The 23838-nt window shown below is 36.0% G+C and overlaps 1 protein-coding gene across 1 annotated transcript in view; it reads right to left on the reverse strand.

Moving 5' to 3' along the window:
* Window positions 1–23838, reverse strand: part of CPS1 (carbamoyl-phosphate synthase 1) — a 120730-nt gene that overhangs the window by 74204 nt on the left and 22688 nt on the right. Inside the window, exons 3-15 of the mRNA XM_028112173.2 lie at window positions 20480–20624; window positions 19341–19430; window positions 17366–17422; window positions 15109–15201; window positions 12744–12833; window positions 10809–10937; window positions 10126–10232; window positions 9122–9260; window positions 8410–8487; window positions 6692–6790; window positions 4898–4993; window positions 1428–1617; window positions 266–423 (exon numbers count right to left, since the gene is read on the reverse strand). Coding sequence (XP_027967974.1) covers window positions 266–423; window positions 1428–1617; window positions 4898–4993; window positions 6692–6790; window positions 8410–8487; window positions 9122–9260; window positions 10126–10232; window positions 10809–10937; window positions 12744–12833; window positions 15109–15201; window positions 17366–17422; window positions 19341–19430; window positions 20480–20624 — 1471 coding nt within the window. The remainder of the gene's footprint in view (window positions 1–265; window positions 424–1427; window positions 1618–4897; window positions 4994–6691; window positions 6791–8409; window positions 8488–9121; window positions 9261–10125; window positions 10233–10808; window positions 10938–12743; window positions 12834–15108; window positions 15202–17365; window positions 17423–19340; window positions 19431–20479; window positions 20625–23838) is intronic.

Here is a 23838-nt window from a genome sequence, read left to right on the forward strand (position 1 = left end):
TAATTCAGGAGATTTGATATTCAGTGGCACTTCATCCATTGATAAACCACTTTGTCTCTGGGCTTTTGCTTCCCTTTTCATAAAATATTAATACCTATCCCAAACATTTCAGCATAAACAAAGTCTCTGAGGTACTAACACATTTCTGGAAGATAATACATGCAAATATAATAATTTAACTATTATTTTTATTCATGACAAATCACTCTCCCTATAACATAAGACAAAATAATGACCTTGTTTCTCCAGAACAAAGATTCCTTACCGATTCCACTGCAAAGCTTGGAGCAATCTTTTCATTAATTTCATTCAGTTTGTCTGAGAATAGCTGCCTATCTTCTGTGGCCATAATGGATTCAACTGAGGTCCCTAGGACTTTCACACCATACTCCTTGAGTATACCTCTCTTGAATAGTTCCACTCCTACAGAAGAACCAAATATAATCAGTCTTTAAAATCTCAAACTTTTATGTCTTTTTAAACACATACCTGAAATACAACTTTTTTGAACCTTAAAATTAACTCCAAGAAGCCATCACAGTCTACAATAGAATTGTACTTAAGATAAAGAAAAAAAGAAAGAAAAATTTGAAAGAGAAATTCTGAAGACATTCTAGCAAAATACATTGCTAGTGACATTACTTATATTACCACCTTCTCCAAACGGTTTTTATTATCCTCATTAATAAAAATCATAAGATACAGTGAACCTCTAGATTTTAGTATATTCCCGTTCCTTCTAAGGTCCAATCTTATAATGAGATTCTCTTATTTAAATAATCCCAGTGATGTGGATATCTATCTGGGTTAAAAATCATCAAAATAATGTTTCCATTTAACATGCCATCTGACCTTGGCTAAGACTTTTATATGTGACATATAAATTACTTCGCCAACTGCTTACCCTGACTAGCTCATGAGATTCTCATTCATGATCTAGTTCCATAGATTTGAAGGCTTGTAAAAAGGACAGAGTATTGGGCTCAGCAGATGCATGAAGGGATGGTAGAGAGATTGATCTATGTTATCATGAAAATATATGTGAAAGCCAAATGCTACCGGGCCAACATGTAAGAGCACGAAGCATTTAATCAATGTTAAATCTCATTTTTTATTCATAATATTTCTCAGGGTCTCACTGGTAACAGAGAAAAGCAATATGCTGAAATGGAGCAGGGAGATCTCACTTGGCCACCCCAGAGCATTAAAGTAAAAGGTTTCTTTTTGTGCCTCAGCTGTTTTGTGAAATAAACCAGTAATATTTATCATATGACATTTTCAGGTGGCTGTTTGCTAACTGCTTCCTCACATATTAAAGAAAAGCTTTTATGAACACATAGAGCATAATTGTTAGATAGAGTCAAACAAAAAATATTACACATAAATGCATGGGCCAAAACTCTGCAATTAAACTTAAAAGAACTCACCACAGTTCAGAGCTGTCTGGCCACCCATGCCTAGAATTAACCCATCTGGCCGTTCCGCCTTGATGACCTCAGTGACAAACTGAGGGGTGATGGGGAGAAAGTAGACAGTATCTGCTTGCTTTAAGCCCACCTCGTTGGTTTGCACTGATGCAATATTTGGGTTCATCAGGACAGTTTTGACATTTTCTTCCTGAAAGAAACAAAAGGATCGAGAATTTGAACATACGGTCTAAAGGAAAGAATGACCATATTCAAATGAAGGGTCTGTACTGGGTGATAAAAATTTTAGGTTATTTTGTGGGCTGTAGAGATCAGTAATAGGGCTGGTGAATGGGATGGAGGGTAGAGGAACATTTAGTGAGAGGAAGGAAAAAATTGCTTGAAAATAAAACTATTCAAAAAGAACTGGTTGCCTCATGAGGTTCACCCTGAATTCCTTGCTAGAGGTCTCAAGCAAAACTGGAGTTAATTTCTATAGAATTTGACTAGAGGTCTATGAATACTACTGAACTTTATAGCTCTACTGACTGTAAAAGACTAAAATATTTTAAATTAATTAATTTTAAATTAATATTTTAAAAATTAGTAAAATATAAAATGGAACCAGAGACAACATCAAAGAAGCTTCCCTTTCCAATGTTTGTCAGAGACCAACATGGAGGGCACATTTAAAATGCAAGATGATGTATTCCCTTGCTGGAAGCACTGAGAGCCTTCTGCTGGATTCCACCTTTTTAGATTTTCATGCCTGCAATAGTGTTTTAACAAAGAGCATCATACAACTCTTGATACATACTATAGTAAAAGAAAATGACCATATGGCAAAAAAATAAAATAAAAAAGTCTGTGTGTCTGCGTATGTATAAAGGTATTCATAGCTCTATCTTTTTCTGACATCTGGAGAGACCTCAAAAATAATTCTTCATGTAGGCTATGAAGGATAATAGCTTTATAAACTAGGATGAGGGCGATACAGCAAAATAATTATTATAAAATATGGCCATATGGCTCTTATTAGTTTACCTATTACCACACCAATTTTGAACTCTTCTAAAACATCAACAAAAATTCAGATGAGAGTATAGAAATCATCCTTGAAAGCCCTATATGTCCTTGGGGGAGGATCTGAATAAAATATTAAATATTTCATATTACTTTAAATTCAAACAGTGCCTTAAAACTTATAATGTACTCTTTTATCAATTTATTTGATTTTTATACCAAGACTACAAGAGACATTCCTACTTCACAGATGAAAAGATTGACATTCAATAAGGTTAAATGACTTGCCAAAGATATTCTAGCTGATCAAATGGCAAAATTAGGACTCTAATCCAAGTCTTACGATTCAAGTTCTATGCCCTTTCCTCAATATGAGTCATCTCTCAAGATTTTAAGAAATTGGTTTTTAAAAAGTATTATTAAGAAATTTTTGAACACATACAGATAAACAAATGCATTTAAAATATAGCTTGGAATTTAAATAATTAAGTCCAAACTGAGAACACGCCATCAATAGAAGTTACAGAAGGTCTCACTACTAAAGAATAGCACCAAAAGACTTAAGTATATTTGTAAGTATTTTCCTGAATGTGTTATACAATGAATATAGCTATTTTTGTAAATCAAATTATATAGGTAAATGACTGTGATGAATGTCCATATATTTTAAAACTTAAAATTATTTCAAACTATACATTTTATAAAATATATATATTTATATTTTATATATATATATTTTTAATATAGTTCTGGCTACAATACATGCACCATCTGATTATTTTTAAATATTTAGTCCATAGGGGTGCCTGGGTGGCTCAGTTGGTTAAGCATCTGCCTTTGGCTCAGGTCATGATCCCAGGGTCCTGGGATCAAGCCCTGCATCCCGCTCCCTGCTCAGTGGGGAGTCTGCTTCTCCCTCTCCCTCTGCCTGCCACTCCCCCAGCTTGTGCTCGCTCTCTCTCTCTCTCTCTCTCTCTCTCTCTCTCTCGCTATCTCTCTCTGTCAAATAAACAAATAAAATCTTTAAAAATATATAAATAAATAAATAAATATTTAGTCCATAAATTCATTTCTACTAACTTCCTAATTCATCACAATACTATCGCTAATAATTCCTATTCTTCAGTTAAAATATGTAACTTCACCTAATGGATGTAAAGCACACAAAAAAATGCAAGCTATGAAACTATATTAATTCTTTATAAAACTACCAAATAGGATAGAAAACCATATGCTACTTAAATGTATTTACAAACCCTGAACACACTCATACTGTGTTCTAACCAATCTAAACCACTGGACATCCTCTAATTATATAAAGAGAAATTGAATCATAATACAATGAAGTAAAGTACTCCTTGAAAATGTGCACGAAAAACACATGTGCATATGTGTGTGTACCCATGTGTATGGAGAAGAGTATTAAAAAGTAAAAACAAATGGGAAGAAGAGTAACATAATTGGGGACTGCATTCTATTTTTTTTTTCAACAGACATCTGTCAGGTGAAAATCTTTGGGTATAGCTTATGAATACAACAAAAAGAAAAAAATATTCTGGCCAATTGTTTTTCTGTGTTTGTTGTCCTAGTCTCCTGCCACCTGCTCTGTGTGGCTTCCTCCGAGCCAGGTCTCTGGTGAATGTCTTTACACTGCAAAGCCAGAGGCGGGGTCACAGAAGAGCTCTCATTGCCCCTGGATGGCCGATTAGCACCAAAATGGGGACTATACAAGGAAATAAGGACAGCAAAGAGAAGCCAAGCTAGCTCTTTCATAGAAATACTTTATAAATACAGTGAAATGTTTCTAAAGGTTTGCTTTGCTATGACAAAGGGTTGGGGAGATCTTGAGAGGCTTTGAAGGGACAGGGAGGGTGTTCTTCCCAACATGAATATCAAACCCTCATTTCCACATGAATATTTGCCAAATCATTCTGGTCAGTCATCCAATCCAAGTCATAGATGGGAAATTGGGTCCCCTAGTGACAGGTAACAACTTCTAAAGCTGGATAAAAGGCATTTGTTGTCCTTGCTACCTCAACTTGATCTTGCCATTTCAACCACAGAAATGCCTGAAGCATCCTCTAGAACATTTATGACATCTTAGAGCACCAAGAATCCCCAGATTCCCTCTTTCATACAAAAGACAAGTATATTTTAAATGCTCACTGCCTCAAAAGAAATGAGTAATATCGTAAACATGGCTTTTTTATGTTTTCAGTATAAATAGGTGGTAACATAGATAATTTTGGAGATCACTCTTATGTTCTTGATTTGCAGGTGTACAAAAAAGTTTGAGAAAGTTAAAAATTTCACCGGTGATCAAAGTTTCTTTAATATAAGATGTGTGAGAAATAGTTGATAAAATCAATTACAGTGACTTTGAAAAGAGGTAGTGCCATAAATCTAAATTATAAAATACTAATTAGACTCATTAAAGGAGTATATTAATTCTTACAAAGATCTCTCACCTTCATGGCTTTTACAGCTTGTGATCCTGAATAATCAAATTCACCTGCCTGACCAATGGACAGACCTCCCGATCCTAGGATAAGGACTTTGGAAACCTGTAAGCAATAAGAAAATGACATTGCTCTGATGAGTAAGATGGGGAAAAAAGGCAATTTCAAGAGCGGGAAGTCTAACTATATTGTCTAGGTTTACATGGTGATTTAAAGTACAGTGTTTCGAAAAGTATGTTAGGAAAAAGACTCACAATTTTTTTAATTTAAATTCAATTAATTAACATAATGTATTATTTGTCTCAGGGGTACAGGTCTGCTATTCATCAGGAAAAAGACTAACAATGTAAACATCTCTAATTTCAAAGCAATTTCCAAAGTTCAGGAAGTTTTTTTTCACTTAAGTAAATATTTCGAGATGAGGTCTACATTTTATTTAAAGATACATGAATATCTATATATAACTACATAAATATAAATGTAAATATATGCATCTATGTGTGTGTGTGTGTGTGTGTGTATATATATGTAAGAATCTCCCCAAAATTTAAATGTATTACATTCAACATTCCATGGTTTTCTTCTGGACAAAGCAAGACTCTGGGTCTTCCATAACAGACAAATGAAAACAGAAGGCAAGGGGACATGGGTGCACCTTCATAATCACATTTTCACCTTTACAGTTTGTGCCAAAAATATTTACATAAAATACAATAAGAAAAGGCTCATGCCTTGGCAATATACTAAAATTCTACAAATCGTATATAGAATTTCAAGCAGATAATGATTCTGCTTATTTTTTAGCCAAAAGTGTCAAACCCTTCAGAGGAGAAAGATATTCCTGGTCACTGCAAAAGACAAGGACTTGGGAAACCTGGTTTGCCTCAACAAATATTTATTGGATGCCTACTAATGCAAAGGCACTGCTGAATCCCAAATTATATCTTTTTTCTCACCATTAACAAAAGAAAAGCATCTGAAGAATGTGATGTTCTGAGAAGAACACTACACAGTAAGCACATGACTTCTTATGCTACCAAGAACCCACAGTTTGATTCCACACTGAGTAGGTGGATTACCTCTAAACTTTCCATCTCAGGAAAAGAGGCTGCCATGGAAATCCTTAAAACAGATCCTCCAACTCAAATTATCATTTCATGTAAACATGTAATTCAATTTCCTTTATTTATAAAAAGAGTCAATATGTATATATATATACTTGAAACTACATATACGTTCTTCTAAATTTTATATAATAATGATGTGGGTATATATGTGGAGTAACTATGAAGAAAATGGGTAGAAACCTTATCACGTTAACCTATACATTTACACAAATAAGGACTCAAGTTTGTGCTATAGCACTACTTTATAGGTAAAATCATATTATTCTATTCACGATGTTGAATAATAATTTTTGTAGTTGAAACAAAAAAAGTTCTATCGTCTATAATGATTCTGTAATCTGAACTGTATCTCAAGCATACATAAGACCATAGTTTATTAAGTAATAGAATGTGTCAAATTCTAAACTAAAAGCCTATTCTTTATTAAATTATTTTATTACAAATTTCTAGAAGAAGTAAACTATAAAAGATATGATTTTTAAGTCAAAAACACGAAAATTCCAATGAACACCAGCAAGAACAGACCAAATAATTAGATGCTAAAATAATGGGTAATTACAATATTACCCATCCTCTTTTACAGACATTAAAATAGTTAACATCATTCATTAAAAATATTACCATGATAGAGAAAATCAAAAATACATAAACCAGAAAGAAGCCCACATATACTGACCTCAACTCGACTTGCAACTAGTGCTGGTTTTGGCAGAACTGATGTAATCGTGGTACCTTTCCCTTTCTTTATCAGTGAGAAAAAAGAATCAAATAGGTACTAGAAAAAAATAGAACCAACTAGTTATAAGTCGCAAAAATCATAAGGTTGCTAGATAAAATACACATGCCCAGTTAAATTTGAACTTCAAATAAGCAACAAATAATTTTTTAGGATAAGTATTCATATGCAATATTTGTTTTTTGCTTTTCTGCCAAAATTGGCAAAACTAAATATTTACTACTGTAAGAATTAGATCAAATAAACATTTCTAATTGTTCATTTCAAATCCTATCAAAGGCAAGTTTTCAGCAGACAATGAAGATTTCAGATCACGCCTTCTGAGAATGTCAAGCTTTCATCCCCTTAATTATGAGTTATTTTCTTCTAAATGGTTTCTTCTAAATAAAACTCTAGTTATACAAAAGAAATTAAAGCTCTATTACTTATACATCCTAAAGTTAGAAATAACTGGATTTTGAAAATTTCTATCAGCTCTAAAAATATCTCCAAAGCTTATTCTTAAACTTTACCAATGAATTTACTTCTATAGTTTCACTAGACATGACAAATTTCAACAGATACTCATTTTGCAACTATCTGGCAGGACAGAAAAATGATTAAGCGCTACTCAATACCACAGGTCTTAATTTCAGTGTTCCTAATCTGAAGTATTACTATGGGCAAAATATTTAAATTTTAAATAAAAAAAAATAGTATTCAGCATGCATTAGGCAACAGATGTATGTAACCAAATTTTCTTTATGCATTTCATCATGGGTTGATAATATCATACTGATTTGGGCTATTTAGAATCATTTCCCAAAAACATTTTAAAAAATGAACAAAACATATATATCTGAAAAGGCAATTCAGGGATGAGAAAGTAGAGTTTACAGAGGGAAAATTCTGATTCTCCTCATTTTACCTAGGTCTGTTTTCTGAGAGTATCTGCTGATGGGGAGGAGCTTTCTGTATTACTACCGGGAGGCCATAGGGTGGGGGAGAGGAAGTCACACCAGACTTTCCAGAATTTTCTGTGTCACCACAAGCTCTCGTTTGAAAAGGTGACCTTGAACACTGAACCAAAGCTCACACACACAAAATAAAAGTATTTAAATTACAAACAAAACTCCTCTAAGCATTGCTTCTGGTTCTTTTCTTAAGCCAGCTGACTCATTTAATATGTGCGTGCATGCCCTCTCCCCTCCCGCATACCCGTCCTTCTTCCTTCTCCTGCTGCTGTTTATTCTCTCTTCCTGGCTACACAACCAGTTGCCATAGGGATTTTTGTGAAGTCACAGATGGGGGATTAAAATTTCATTTCAGTTATGAGAACAAGAGAGCAAGAGGGAATTCATTTGCATAGTACAACAACTGTAAATTTCAGAACTAAATATATTAGAATGATAACGACTTAAATAAAAATAACATCACGTCAGGTTTCTTCAGGGCTTTCCCACTTTAAAAATTTTTAAAAAGACAGAAATTTCCTCCATGATATTCATGGGGGAAATCTTAATGCAATATACGTGTGTCATCAAAGCACTCTTCTTGAAAAATATTCTGTACCCAAGATCATCTGGGTTGATGATGTTTGTTTCTCAAGTTTTCATGTAAATACATTTCTGATTAAAAAGAAAAATTAAGTGTACAATATGCCTCATTTCCTGACATACCTCAGTGTCTGTGGGGCCCGGGTTGACCTCTGGGTGGAACTGTACGCCGAAGAAGGGTTTGCTCTCATGCATAATCCCCTGAAAGAACAAGAAATAGGAAGAAATTCCTTCTGTAACAATGACTGTCAACCAGCGCTATGTATTATTCAGTGCACAATAAAGTTCAAATTTCAAAAAAACTGAATTAAATACTTAAGGACATTCTAACAGCTAACAGTCATAATAAAAATAGGCCAACAAGGACTCAACACAAATGTGGTTCCCTCAATAAAAACAATTGATTTGGTCTATAGTCTTTGGGCACCCCCTTCCCAGGGGCTGTTCAGAATAAATTCAAATCCTCTTCTTATCCCCAACTCCTAAATTACTTCTCCAAAGTTCTTCTTAAAGGCTACTTCAGAGCCAAGTGAGTCTCAGAGACCCACACAGAGGAGGCCCAACCAGATCTCCACCAATCGCCCACTAGCAATGAATGGGGAAGACGGTCACTGATTAACCACTCAACGAGTGGATCTCAATGAGCCAACTGATGAGAGAATAAGACAGAAAATGACTTTTTAAAAAAAGCAGAGGGCTATGGGAAATAACCTATAAAAAGAGTACTTACACACACACACCAAAAAACCCACACAAACAAGGTGTCTGGATAACAGAGTATGAAAGGCCCTGCATTACTCATTGCCAACTGAACAGGTTTACTGAGAGCACTTACCTCGTTGGTTTGATCGTTGACATTCACAAAAAGTGGTTTCCAGCCAGCAGGAAGGGTGTTGTCCAGGGCATAGCCATGATTCTGAGCAGTAATGAAAGCCTGTCTGTTTGTGATATTCAAAACAGGCTGATTCTGCCCTCTGGAGAGAAAAGGAGAAAAAGAATAGGGAAGAGGAAAAGTGGAGAGAAGAATATAAACGCATTCGTTGTAAAATAGTGAATGAGAAAAACCTATTAAAATGTGAAAGTTTCAATTGCTTAGTGGAAATTACTCTGGGAGAAAAGTCACAGATTGTTAATCCCAATAATTTTAGCAACAAAAATCAATTCAGGAAGCTTTGCTGTATGTTAAATACCGGCTCCATTAAACTTCTACAATCAGTGAAAAGGGAGACCTGTGCTCATAACAAAAAGTTAAGAGAGTTGCTCATGAGCTTAACAGAGAGACAAATACAAGCGATTTATGTTAAGGGAGATAAGTAATTTTAAAGCCAGAGGAATTTTTGGGAAATGATAAGGAGATGACTACTCTGTCCTAAATCATTTTGAATTACACTTTGTGAGGAGGGTGGGCCATGGGGGAAAGCACCACGTTGAATAAACTGGTCTCATGTGGGGTAAGGAAGCAAAATGGAGAGGATCTGAGGACTTCCTGGTTCTGAAGTCACACTAGAGTCTTACAACATTATCAGTGCTCTGATATCAAGCTTGGAAACGAGAACAGTTTCCTTTGGAATATCATTTGATGGAGCATAATAACCTTGATTTATGCCAAGGGAAGGAAAATAACCTTAAACAGTAGCAACATTGTTGTTAGAGAAGGCTGCCTTTCAAAAATGCAATAAAAGTGGTATCAGGTAGTCAGACAACTGCGAACCATGTAATAGTACATTTATCTGTTTTTTCTGAAGAAAATGGCATGTAAGTTCCCTAAGGCTTTTGTGTTTAGTTATTAACCATATTTCAGAGCCAGTTTGACCTCTTGGTCAAACCTGTTGGTCATACCTATTGGGCATGGACATCTTGTAGGTTTTGGCACCAGCAGCCAGCCCTGTTATTAAATTTCCTGTACTGATTCCAAACAATGGCTCCTTGCGATCACTCTCCAAAACCTAAATGAGGGAGAATTTTTATTAACCAGAAGTACCGTTTCAAAAAAAGAAAAAAAAAAAAGATGCTTCCTCTAGAGGAATAAAAATGAAACATCCTTTTTTTTCTTAATTCACAAAGTAAAGAGAATAGTAATTGAATAAAAAGCTAGACTATAAATAAGAATATGATTGACAAATGTGTAGCATTAGAATTCAAAAAAATGTACTTAATATTCAAACTAAACAAAACTTAATATTTCTTCAGAAACTCGAAGGTGTTATAGCTTCTGAGGTCATGGTGAGAAACATGAATTGTCATTTTACAATTGTATACAAAGACACATTTTGAGATTGGACTCTAGCTCTCTTAACTAGAGGACACAATCCCAGTTATTCTGCCTGAAGAAAGGTTCTTTTTCCTCTGGGACTTTCTCCTCACTGGTTCCTCCCATATAATATCTGCTGACACTGCCTCAGAGGTCACAGATAGGAGCACTAGAGAATATCTCAATCCCTAACATAGATTACAGCCTTTTCAGCTGCACAGACTCCCTCCACCTCACACTCAGATACATATTACCCCCAGGTTTACTGCACCTTTTTGACATTCTGGATTAGTGGTTGTGCAAGAGCAGGGTTCCCGGGTCCTCCAGCAATTAAAAGCCCATCATACTCCATCTTGGTGAAATCATGATTCCAGGGAACTAAATGCACTTCAGCTCCTCGCTGGAAAAAAAAGCAAAAATGATCAAGTCAATAACATTTTTCTTTGCCGAAGTGTAACTTTGTCTAGACCTTCTCTTAACTAACCACTCCCTAAAGGGGAGGGAAAAATAATACATGATTCAAACAAATAATGCAGAGTGACAAATTCCTTGGTGGCTCACTGTATTTTGTGTGATGTATACGAAGCCGATGGTCAATATAAAGTGGAGAAAAAAAACACCATTAAAGTTTTGATCCTGAAAAAATAGATAACACACTTTCCCGTATTTCAGGAGGTTTCAGAGCCTAAAGAATTCCTGACCAGGCACCCAGAGAATATAGGTTATTTTCACTAGCTGTGGTATAGAGTGACCAAAAAAAAACAAAGATAAATCCATTTTCTGTGAAATTTAAGTTGGTCCTCCTCTCACCTTTTTCAGTTTTGCTTTTTTTTAATCTGACTAAATTTTCATCAGCCTTCTTTCCTAGGGTTTTCTCAGACTATCTGTAGAATCTATATTCTGATAGGATAATTAGAACTTTTGTATATAGAAGCGGATAGGAAGATATCCTTGATGGTTTCCCTAGAAGCATTTCCTGAGACAAAGATTTGAGGGAAAGAAGTCTATTTGGAAGGGTTTCTAAAAAGTACCAATAGAAAGCCACACTGTGAGGCACCCCAATAAAGTATGCATTACCAAGCACTATGGACAACTGGAGTTTCAGCCCACTGGCAAACTCCGAGAGCCAGTGTAGACTATCCACCCTCAAGATAACTCAGTCATGGGGCAAAGGAGTTGAGATATTTACCCACTGACCTTCTCTAGTCATTGGGTTGGAGCTGTTTCAGGGATCATTAATTCTGTGGTATTTCCTTCCTACCACCAGGCTCCAACCATCTAAGGAAAGCCCTCAAGCAATGAAGTGCGGGCATTTGCAATTGGAGGATGGGCAAAATGCCTTATAATGGTAAAATGAGAAAGAGATATACACAGGACATTGACAGCATCTGCTACTGAAGAGTCAAATGCAAATTTTTATTAATAAATTGACCAGAATTTGAAATCATGATTTGGCTATCACTGATATTCTCTAATAAAGAGAAGGTGAATTGAAGAATTCCTCTATACTCACATTATTTTGATGTTATGCAAATGTCTGTGTGCGTGCGTGCATGTGTGTATTCATGTTTGAGATAGAGAAAGAGAGAGAGACAGAAACAGAAGAAATCTGTGACCTCTGAGGCAGTGTCAGCAGAAACAGAGAGACACAAACAGGGAGAGAGATGGAGAGCTGGGAGGAGGAGAAATCCCAACAAAACAGTATTTAAGAAAACACTATAATAATGGTGATATTCTCCTGAAGGACTTTTAAGGTTTAATCTTAATTGGTTTCTAAGAGTTTATATAAAGGAATGTGAAAGTTTGTACTGTATCAGGGCATGATCCCTACAAACATTTGGCACATAATAAATGTAGTCCAATGGAGGAGTTCTCCAACTGATTCCAAATTTTTGGTCATCTCTAAATCCAAAGAAAGTAAACATGGCATATCTCAGAATGTCAGTCAATACGTGGTAAGAACAGCCATCATTCTTCTCTGTGTCTGTGGCTTCTGAAGATTTTTTTAAAACATAGTCTACATGTCTAATTTTAACAGGGATACAAATGTTATTTTGTAGATCAAAGACAAGAAGAAGAAGAGAGCGGATCCCCTGACTTTCCAAAGGGAATGCACAAGTTTTCTCTGAAACAGAGAAAGGAAATCAGTTTAACACTAAGATCAATATTACAAATCCTCACCCTTGAGATGTAACAAATTACTTACCTTTACTAGTAGGCGAATTACATTGTTTTTAATCCCGCAGTCTACGGCTACCACTTTCGTGGGGTTTCCTTTGCCATACACCTTGACATCCTGCCATTTTAACAAGCAGAGAGTGAGAGGGAAGTACCAGCCTTGAGCAACATCCCAATATCATAAACACGTCTGAGGATGCTTTGCACTTATATTGGTGACGGATTGATTGCTAACTACTAGGGAGTGACTGGCAGTTAACAATCAATTTATAAGGCACAGCGAGTGCCACAAACTTTATCTTTTTTATGAGGGAAAGAGTACTTTGCTGTTTTATATAAAATGTTGATTACAGTAATAACAATGATCCCTTAGAAATTGGTTGCTTCCATAGTTAACAATAATCTCTCCCATGTTTTGCCTCATTAACAACCAGTGGCAATGGAATTTTCAAGTATTATTGCCTGATTCAGCACTAGGCAGATGTGGTGATAGATACATCATGCTTTAAATACCGCTTGATCCTCAACTTGCAATAAAGTTTGGATGGGGCAGAGCTGTTGTGCATTAGGCTTCTGCAGTGGGGCTAATGGGTAAAATCAGTGTGAGAGTCAGAGGATTGCTAAGCTAGTGTAGACCACTGGACTCTTTAGGTTATTTTGCAATCATTTGCATTTAAATGGTAGACTTCATAAAAGGATCCCCGAGCATATCATAATCATTACCTACATCTTAAGCACTGCTTGGAGTCAGATCCATTTTCACAGGCATTTACCCAGGAAGCAGTTTCCCAAAGTCATAAAAGGAGAAATAATAGAAACGGAGAGAAAGCCTAGAAGCCTGGGTGCCCACACTGATTACAGCTTTGAGAGTTACCTAGTATATTCTGAATTTAGGATGATTTCAATGTTTCCAAAAGGTTTTAGATGAAAGTTGCAACCTGGATATTTGAAAGAGCATTTTACTTTAAGTGAAACATCTATTCTCCACTCTCCACAAACTCTATAGAATGGGAAATCATAATCCTTAGACTATACTTGAAAAAAATATATGTGTAAAGTTTGTCACATTTTTTTTTCCTGCTAACTATCCTAGAGAAAAAGTGCCCCATTCCTTCCATGATCTGGGGAAATTACTGCTGAGCTGATCCATAAATTCTACAGATAATTTCATCAGATAATTTGAAAAAGTACAGATTTATTTTTAACCTTAGGCTTCTCCTATAAAATAAAGCAACATTACCATCTAGTTGTAGCTACATCAAATTGCAATTATAAGACAATGAATTAAGTTATCAACCATATCCAAACAAAACTCACAGAAAAATATAATCTGATACAAATATGCATTTTATCACAGCTACAACGAAATTATTTAATTGTGCTAGCATTAAGAAACAGGGTCAGTTTTCACTATTGCAATCTCTCTCTTGATTTGATGTAGATAAAAATACAGACAGCCTCCTTTTTGCTGGTCTCTACAGAAATACATTTTATACTCTCCATAGAGAATGACAGCAATTTTAAGCACAACCTCACAGACACGTGAACATATGAATTTGCATTATGACTCTTGAAGAGAGGAAATGTATTATGCACTGTTTTCAACCTTATTACCACAGAATTCCTTTTAAGGTGAATTTCTCTAGGTCAATGTTCCTCACATGTGTAAAATGCTGCACTAAGCCCCCAAGGTAGTTCTCAATTCTAAAAGGAAAAATAGCCTTTTTTCATGCTGTGTCTCAAATGAATCACTTCACAGGGGAATGTCTAGAAACAACTACAGGATTTAAAATAGTTCCATGCCATTTGAATGGACAAATTTTAGAATTAAAAACAAGGGAATATTGCATATGGCATGATCAGATTCAAAATATACAAGCAATTACATATCTAATTTAACATTCACTGTCTTTAACAACTCCTATTTCTTATGCTTCAACATCCTGTGAACGCATGCTGTGTCCTGCATCAGCATTCAAGGTCAGTACTGATCATCAGGGCCCCATCATCCTGGTCCTCATTTCCATATGAATAGGTATAGGAATAGGAATACCAGATAATATCAACGTGTGTTTTCTCTGAGGCTGACATGCTATTAGGCAATTTTCTGACTTTTAATAACATTTTCTTAAGGAAAGGCCCTGGTGCCCCAAAGTTCTCACAGCTGGAATTCTTCATGAAATGTTGTTCTCCATAGTCATTCTGATTGATGATGGATTGCAGCAAGTAGAAGTTACTAACTTTAAAGGCACTGATTTGTAATATATATTTTAGCAGCTATGAGATCTTTTTTTCCCCTCAACTCTGGTATTTCAGGATGATGATCTCGGCCTACGTGAAGATTTTGGTATTATAAAAAATAAAACTACAAAATGTGAAGGGAAATCTCTCACCTTGGTTGAAACCTCAGCAATCAAATTCTGCTTATTTGGATCCACGAAATCCACAGACTGACCTTCAAATTCAATCTTCCCAAGCATGGTACCCTATCAAAGAAAAAAATTAGACAGTTAAAAGGTAGCAATAGTCAAGGTGCTGACAGGATCCATTCACAGGGACTTAAACGGCTGCTCCAAGATCTCAATGTCTTTATAACTACTTATAACCATCAGCAGAAGTTCCTCATCTTAATCTGGAAAGATGAAATAATTTGCATGGTACAGTCTAAGAAACACCCTGGGAAGTACAATTCATTTTTTTTTTTTTTTTTTTTTTTTTAGGGCTGAGACTGGCACCTGGAATAAGCAATTCAAAAAGGCATCAGAATTCAAGTTTCCAAGTTCCAGGCTGGTGCAAATTAGAGCATTTAGGGTACCTATTCCCTTAGTGCATATGACCTAAAGATAGTTGAGTGGAGATATGGACAAAACAATCTTTTGAGAAGAAAATAAGAAATCTAAAAATTGCAGAAAACTGAAAAGAAGGAGAATTAATTATATTATGATAGTAAAATTCATTTACAAAATGATGTGAAATGCTATATAAGTCAGAGCCTTTGAGAAGTAGCATTGAACATGTTCACTGCTTTGGATTTGTTAATGTCCAGCTGTCCCTAAGACCCTGAACTTTAAAAAATGTTTAGACCTCTGTAAAGTTTTCACAAATTAGCCTTGCTAGCCTGAACATGGCAAATGTTTTCTTATTATTAGCTATGTCTTGTTAGTAAGTCTAGCTTTATCTATTTACAAAAATAGCATATCACATTTAGTAACCAAGACTTTGTGGGTGGGGGGGGTCAAGATAAAGTCATTGATTTGCCTTTCTCCAAGGAAATCACTGCATTGAAGGAAAGAGAAAGAAGCCTTTGTTTCCTTCTGAAATGTATTCCTTAGGGAAAGTAGTCACGTGGGAATGAGTGAGGACAGAAAGTACCAGCACGTCATTCTCATTAACATCTATTCTCAGGAAAATTATGGAGGAGGAAATAAAATCAGAAGTAGAGTGGAAGGACTGTGTAAACTCTGTCTTCCTTCTGGTCATGGGTGTGTGGCCGTGCCTCACTTTCAAAAAAAGTTCTTTTCAGAAAGCTGTTCTGTTTGCAGAGATCCTATGTCAATATACATTCTAACAAGGAGTCTACAGCAGATTTTCTTGAAGAGTCTATTTCACTTTGGAAAGTGTATCATTTCTTTTTTTCCTTTTTAAAAAAAAAAAGATTTGATTTATTTGAGAAACAAGGAAAGAGCCTGAGTGGGGGAGGGGCAGAGGGAGAAGCAGACTTCCTGCCGAGCAGGAATTTCCCCCGGGGTCATGACAGGAGCCGAAGGCACATGCTTAACCAACACAATGAGCCACCCAGGTACCCCATCCTTTTTTTATGTAATATAATTCAGTGCAAAACTTTAGTGTCACTTGGGGAATTTAGTTAACATTAGTGAGGTAAAGTTTCTTTCTGGTCTAGAATAAGAAGGTTTTGTATAGGAAAAAAAAATAATAGTGCATTCCACTTACAACCAGAAGAGAAGCAAGCAGATGGCTGAGACAATCTTAAAAGGAGAGGTCAGACGGTTCAGTAATCAGATATGCAAGCAAAAGATAAACTTATCTTTCATCACCTTGGTCATTGGTACAGTCTCAAGAAAGACTATATAACTGACGTAACGTATGCAGGGCTCATTAGACACACCCATGAAATACAACTCATTAATTTCACAAATAACCCCTTCAAGAAGACTAAACAAATAACAGCACCAGTGCTGCACACTTCCTGGTTTGCCTCTTTCAGCAGATGAGTAGTCAATTAAGGCAAAATTGTTATGCACCTGGTTACCTTCTCCACCGGTCTCACTAACCCTGTCACGACTCGCTGGCAGAGGGAACAAACAGTGAGCACTCAATAATCTGCTGCCAAGTGAATTAATCTCAAGTCCATTCAGCAACAAACATCCCAATCGAGTACTCAGTCTTGAAAATTACATCAGAAATAGTAAAACAAGATGACAGAGGTCCAAATGACAGAAATTGGTCAGATTTGTTCTTTCACATATTGTTGGATTCCTCAAGCACTGAGAAAAAATTGAATATATATTATATTTTTTAATTTATAGGGAGTATAGTATATATATATATACAGAGAGAGAGAGAGAAAGAGGGAAGGAGGGAATGAGGGAGGGAGGGAGAAACAGAGTTGGCTAAAGATGATGATCATACCTTATCCCGAATTATTTTGGTCAGCATTCTTGTATCCACTCCATAAATTGCAGGGACCTATAAGGAAAAGAATTTGTTGTGACAGTGAAATTGGAGGAAATTAGATCCAGCATATTGTTTTCAAGTTATAAACTTAGCATCATCTATCTTCTTGAGCAGTAAATAATTTCCCTACTCCTTCTTTTCTCTGACCCAGGGTGACTGTGTTGTCAGAACACAGTAAATTGCTGTTCCAGTTGGGAACAGGACTTTTAATACCCAGGCCCTGCCTTAGAATAAAGGATGAGAAATTCTGAACATCAATCTTCTGCTACAGTTTTGTTTCTTTTTACACAGGATGTTAAATAGGTAATGTTACATATTTATATACATTACATGTATTTTTATATATATAAATAATGGAATTTGTGAATTTCGTAAGCAATGATATGTAAATAATATGCAAAGCCACACTTTGAGCCAAATGTTCTGGCTACCTACTAGACACTCAACACATTTTTCTGAGGATGCTTGTTAAGTAGTCAGGCTGTTATAAGATTTGCCCATCTGATTAGGAAATCAGGCAATACCACCATTTGTTTTCCTTTCTCTGAGTAGTTTGGATAGAGACAGATGTGGTAAAATAAAAGGACAATGAGTTAGGAAGCAGCAAAACAGGTTCTAATTTCTTTTTTCTACCATTTATCTGAGTGATGTTTGAGCAAGGAGTCTTACCTCACCTGTACACAGAAGGAGGTGAACTCGTTACTATCTTAGACCCTCTTTTTTTTTTTTAAGATTTTATGTATTTATTTGAGAGAGACTGAGAGAGAGAGAGAAAGAGATTGAGAGAATGAGTGGGGGGAGGGACAGAGGGAGAAGCAGACTCCCTGCTGAGCATGGAGCCTGACGTGGGACTTAATCCTAGGACCCTGGGGTCATGACCTCAGATGAAGGCAGATGTTTAACCAATTGAGCCACCCCAGAGGCCCCTATCTTAGACCCTATTCTACTCTACGTGTCTGTGATCATGAAAGAAAATTCAAAGCACATTTCAAAAACAAACTAACAAGTCATGGATTAAGTTTATACTCAGATCATTGGTTCTGACGCAGAGCAGCTGTAATACCCGTTGCCTAGTGACACAAAGGAAACATTAAAGTGAAGGTCTCCTAAATGACCATTACAAAAATTAGCTGTCTAGGTAATGGAGGTAAATTTGGATAATAGTTGAGAATGAAATAGTAATGATTCAGGAGATGATCTAGATACCTTCTTCTTCCCTTTAAAATTTAGAAAGTATGAAACCCAGGAAGCCAAAATCAAGATTTCTGGATTTGTCAGAAAGGAGCAACATTTAGCCCCAATAGGTAGATGCTCATTGGTGTGGCAGAGCTTTCTTAGAATAATATTCTGTCAGTTAGAGGCTCTGCAGCAACAGAAAACACCAGCAACACTGGAGATGAAGCCAAATATAGCAGGTCCCTTAACTTAAAGTACGTCTGACATTCAAACCAAAGGAATCTTCTTATTTGATTAGAAAAATAATACTTAAACTAAGGAAAGTATAAGATAAGGTTTATAACCCCCTTCAATTACTACTTCAAATAAGATTATATCTAATTATGTGTCATAGAGTCATAATGTTTAAACCAAAAGAAACTTAATTGTAATCTGTTTATCCTCATAAAAGTTAAAGATTTAGAAAATATGATATGATTACATGATCTGCACAAAATCACACAGCTAGTTAATGGTAAAGCTGGTCCATGTACCCATGACTCAAGTTACATATCACAATCGTGGATATAAGGGGATGGGAAAATTAAGTGGTTCAAGAAAATAAAAAATTCTAAGATGTTCTTTAGGTCTTTTCCCCAAAGAGAAATGCTACCAAGCCTGTGTGAGTGCCACCTAACAGATTAAACTAAAAATATGTGGCCCTCGGTGTTTAGAAGAGAATTGGTCCAGACAGGTCAGCCTGCATATTTCTCACCTTTTCTTCCTGTAGCCACTGCCCAAGACTCTTGGTAGCCAGCCAGTGGTGATAGTCATTGCTATAATTCAGCACCAGCAAACCTGCAACCTAGAAAGACAGGGAGTTGGGGTGACTACAAAATATTATCCAACTCCTGTGACTTGTCTTACGAGTCCATTTGGAATTTTGAAAAAAAAAAAGCTTTATTATATCCACTGATTCAAGGCTCAAAATTCTGGAGACTTGAAGAAAAAAGATGATCAACATTTTTCTCTTAAAATATATCATTGTTATCTTAATTACCATGTCAAGGAATAGTCTTACCCCATTTGCCGAATCCTGTGACTAAGCTAGGTCCCCCATCTCAGCACCCTGGTACTTTTTCTCCATGGCATTTACCAATAATCTAATTAATAATTAGTTGCTTCATGTACATGAAGAATAAATAATTTTTAATCTACATTTAAAGGAGACTGGGATATATTGGGAAAATTGTGAGAAATAGAATTAAGCTACATGTTCAGTCCAAGACATTCAAAAATAGAGTGATGAATTTGGAGTATACATTTTTTAATTGTTTATATGGCCCACATTCCTAATAGTATCCAAATTTATCTTGATTAGGAAATTTTAATGTGTTTACTTTTAGACTGGCATAGAAGCTATCTTTTATTCATCCTCTAAATAGGGTAAGATTAAAAGCAAATAGTTGATACAGAGTTGATTACTAAAGACCTTTTAAAAGGTAATACATCACCATTTCTTGTAGCTTACTTGTCATTTAGACTTATAACAACATCTTTCCAAATCAAGTCAAGTTTCAGGCATTAAGAACAAATGCAAAGTGCCATGAAAAATGAAATTCAAAATAATGTCATGTTAAAAATTCTCATAATACGTAGGAATAAGGTCGAGAGCACAAATTTAATGGGTTGTACTACAGTATTGAGGAGAAACTTTGCCCATCCTAGATTCTTAAAAGTAAATCAACTATTCCCCCCTCCAACTGAGACTTTTGATTCATTTTTTAAAGTAGGCTTCATGCCCAACGTGGGGCTCAAACTCACAACCCTGAGATCAAGAGTCTCATGCTCCAGCGACGGAGCCAGCCAGGTGCCCCAAATTGAGACTTTTTAAAGAGTCATCACTGGCACTACCTTAATTCCATCAGACTCCAAATATTTGCTAAGTCCCAGCTTATCCAGTGCAGCGGTGTCAGGGGCTCCACCGTTCCCAATAATGGGATTGGCCATGGTGAGAATCTGTCCCTTGTAGGCAGGGTCGGTAAGAGCTTCCGGGTACCTGAGTAAAGATGCCAAAATATTACCAACAAAAAATGTATGTAACTACAAAACTATAATCTACATACATGCTCTTAATTATTGAATCCTTGAAAATGAGAGAACATGAGATTAAAATCTTATAAGGCTGTGTCTAGATTTTAGCAAATCTCAAGAAATTTTATGATAGAATATGAAAACGTATCCCATCATATGACGGATATGAAAAGACAAACTGACTTCTAAAAAAAAATTTTTTTTTTCATTTGAGTACAGCTGACACACAATGGTCCATTAGTTTTAGGCATAAAACGTAGTGATTCAACTTCTCTATATGTTATGCTCTGTTCTCCACAAGCGTAGCTCCCAGCTGTCATGATACAAGACTATTATTACAGTATCACCGTATTTCCTCTGTGGTACTCTTTATTCCTGTGACTTATTCATTCCATAACTGGAAGCCTGTACTTTCCACTCCCTTTCCCCCATTTTGTCCATCCCTCCCTCCCCCTTCCCTCTGGCAACCACCAGTTTGTTCTCTGTATTTATGGGTCTGATTCTGCTTTTAACTTAAACTGACTCATAAGTACTAAGGCATATTCTCATATAATTTTCATTCCCTCAACTTCTTAAACTTTTTAATTCCTTAAAAAATTCCTTCACAGAGTCTGATTTTCTAAAAGATTGCTCTATTTAAAGTTTTCAGGTGTCCTGAAGTTTCCCCTTGCCTACCAGACAGGAATCCAAACTGATATTTACTATTAAGGGCTGCCGGTTTCACCAAAATATTAATTGTCAAAAAATTTTAAGTTTTTTAAAAATATCTTTTAGGAAACTGAAGAGTATCCTGATTACATCACTGGTGACTGCATGGGTGTCTATGTTTATTAAAATTCATTCAACATTTAAAATGACTGAGTTAGGGGCGCCTGGGTGGCTCAGTCGTTAAGCGTCTGCCTTCGGCTCAGGTCATGGTCCCAGGGTCCTGGGATCGAGCCCAGCATCAGGCTCCCTGCTCGGTGGGAAGCCTGCTTCTCCCTCTCCCACTCCCCCTGCTTGTGTTCCCTCTCTCGCTGTGTCTCTCTCTGTCAAATAAATAAAATCTTTAAAAATAAATAAATAAATAAAATAAAATGACTGAGTTAATTTCTGTGGCAGAATTACCCAATAACATAAAGGCCATAGGTTTTTATTTTAAAGTCTGGAGAAGGGGAAAAATAAGAATACATATATTCGGGGCACCTGGGTGGCTCAGTCGTTAAGCATCTGCCTTCACTCAGGTCATGATCCCAGGGTCCTGGGATGGAGCCCCGCGTCGGGCTCCCTGCTTGGCAGAAGCCTGCTTCTCCCTCTCCCACTCCCCCTGTTTGTGTTCCCTCTCTCGCTGTGTCTTTCTCTGTCAAATAAATAAAATCTTTAACAACAACAACAAAAAAGAATACATATAGTCTATGAAAGAATTACTCAATATAGTTGATTTTAGAAAGAAGTATATAAGTTTATGAATTTATTAAAGAAGTATATAAGTTTGAGAGTTATCTACTTAGAAAAAAAACCAATCCCACAAAAATTGACCTGAAGCACTTCTGACTTCTAAATCAAAAGATTCCAAATAACTATTTTAAAGTACTGATGTAGAATTAGGGAGAAAGGCATTAGGTCTTCATTTTAAAGTTAAAAACACATATATCCTCAATTTTATGATATATATATGTATGCATATATATCACTCTTATTCTTAATATTAAGAAACATTATTTCAGTGAATACCAGGAGTTATCTTTATTCCATGCACTGGTATACAGTGCAAATGAGATTTCCCCCCACCCCTCTCATGCCCCTACCCACCCCCGCTCACATTTTCACTTTCCGCAGAAAGAGTTAAACCAAATCTTTCTTATGGATTACTACTGGTAATGAATTTAGGTGCTGAGGGCAACAGAATCAACAACCTTGAAACCAATAAAGTTCAACTCAGGCATTAGTCAACATAAATTCTTCAACCCCATCCAGACAAACTCCTCCCAGAACTACCTTTGTCAACAAAACACTTAGTCTTTCAGCTCAGCAAACCCCTGAGGTGACTAGAGTGCTGTAATATTTATCCACACCTCCATCAGCTAATTTCTCAGATGCCTCTTACCTGTCAGGAACTGATAATTTTTTAACCAAGGCTTACACATAATATAAATGCATTTCTTGAAGATGAAAAACAAAATAACCCCTTTAATTATCAACCACCTTATTGGGTGAGCCATACAACGAATGAAAGCAACAGTTCTCAGTGGAAAATAGGGTCTGTGGACTAATCTTATTAATGAAAGCCTTTTCCTACCTCAAAAACATCTTTAATTAATTTAATTTTACTTTCCTTTCTCTCCATAAAAGAACTGGCCATTCCCTTTAAACATATGCTTATAATACTCTCTCCGGTAAGTGAATAAATACAGCTTGTCCTAGAGAACCGCAGTGTTAGAAGCAAATTAATCCATCAGGTCCTGTTTGACTTTTGTGATGTGACAAGATTTATTACCCATAATCTATCACAGAGAAGAAAACTCTAGTGCCCTCCATCATTCTGATCTCTATTAAACAGTTGTTTGTTGGCAGGTATATTAACATAGCTAGTAATTAGTGCTGTCGAAAAGCTTAAATAATTGCCTGATGAAGCAAAACTTTGCAAACAGCTTTCAAACGCAGTAATTTAACGTTCTCACCAGTGGAACTATTTTAAAACCCCCCTAATATTCTTCGTTTCCAACAGAGAGCCAAGAGTTTGGAGGAGAATGTATATTAATAATATAATGGAAGTTTGGTCAGTCGATAACTTCAATATCAGTTAACCCAACATCTCCTTGTCTTTATAAGGTTAACTGAATTTTCCTAAAGAATTTATCAAATACTCTAAAGAAGTTTAGTGCACTGAATCTCTAAGGGAAACGTCTTGAAACGATCCAGTCATATTTTTTAAAGGACTCATAAATTTTTTTAATCCCAACTATAAATTACTGTCTAATCCAGGCCCCTCATTTTTATAGTGGAAACTAGGATTCAGAAAGGTTAAGTGATTTTCTCAATATCACATAATCTGTTATCATTGAAAATTAGACCAGAACTTCAGCCTCCTGGTTCCCAGTGAACAAACATTTGTTGGCTGATAAGAACAGCTACGTGATTTCTGCAGCAGCTCTGATCTTTGTTGCTGTACATCTATTAGCAGATCTTAAACACTGAAT

Source organism: Eumetopias jubatus, unplaced genomic scaffold, assembly GCF_037043125.1.
Source record: "Eumetopias jubatus isolate StellerSeaLion01/CBP00866 unplaced genomic scaffold, mEumJub1_p1.0 scaffold_3, whole genome shotgun sequence".
NCBI classification, from domain to species: domain Eukaryota; kingdom Metazoa; phylum Chordata; class Mammalia; order Carnivora; family Otariidae; genus Eumetopias; species Eumetopias jubatus.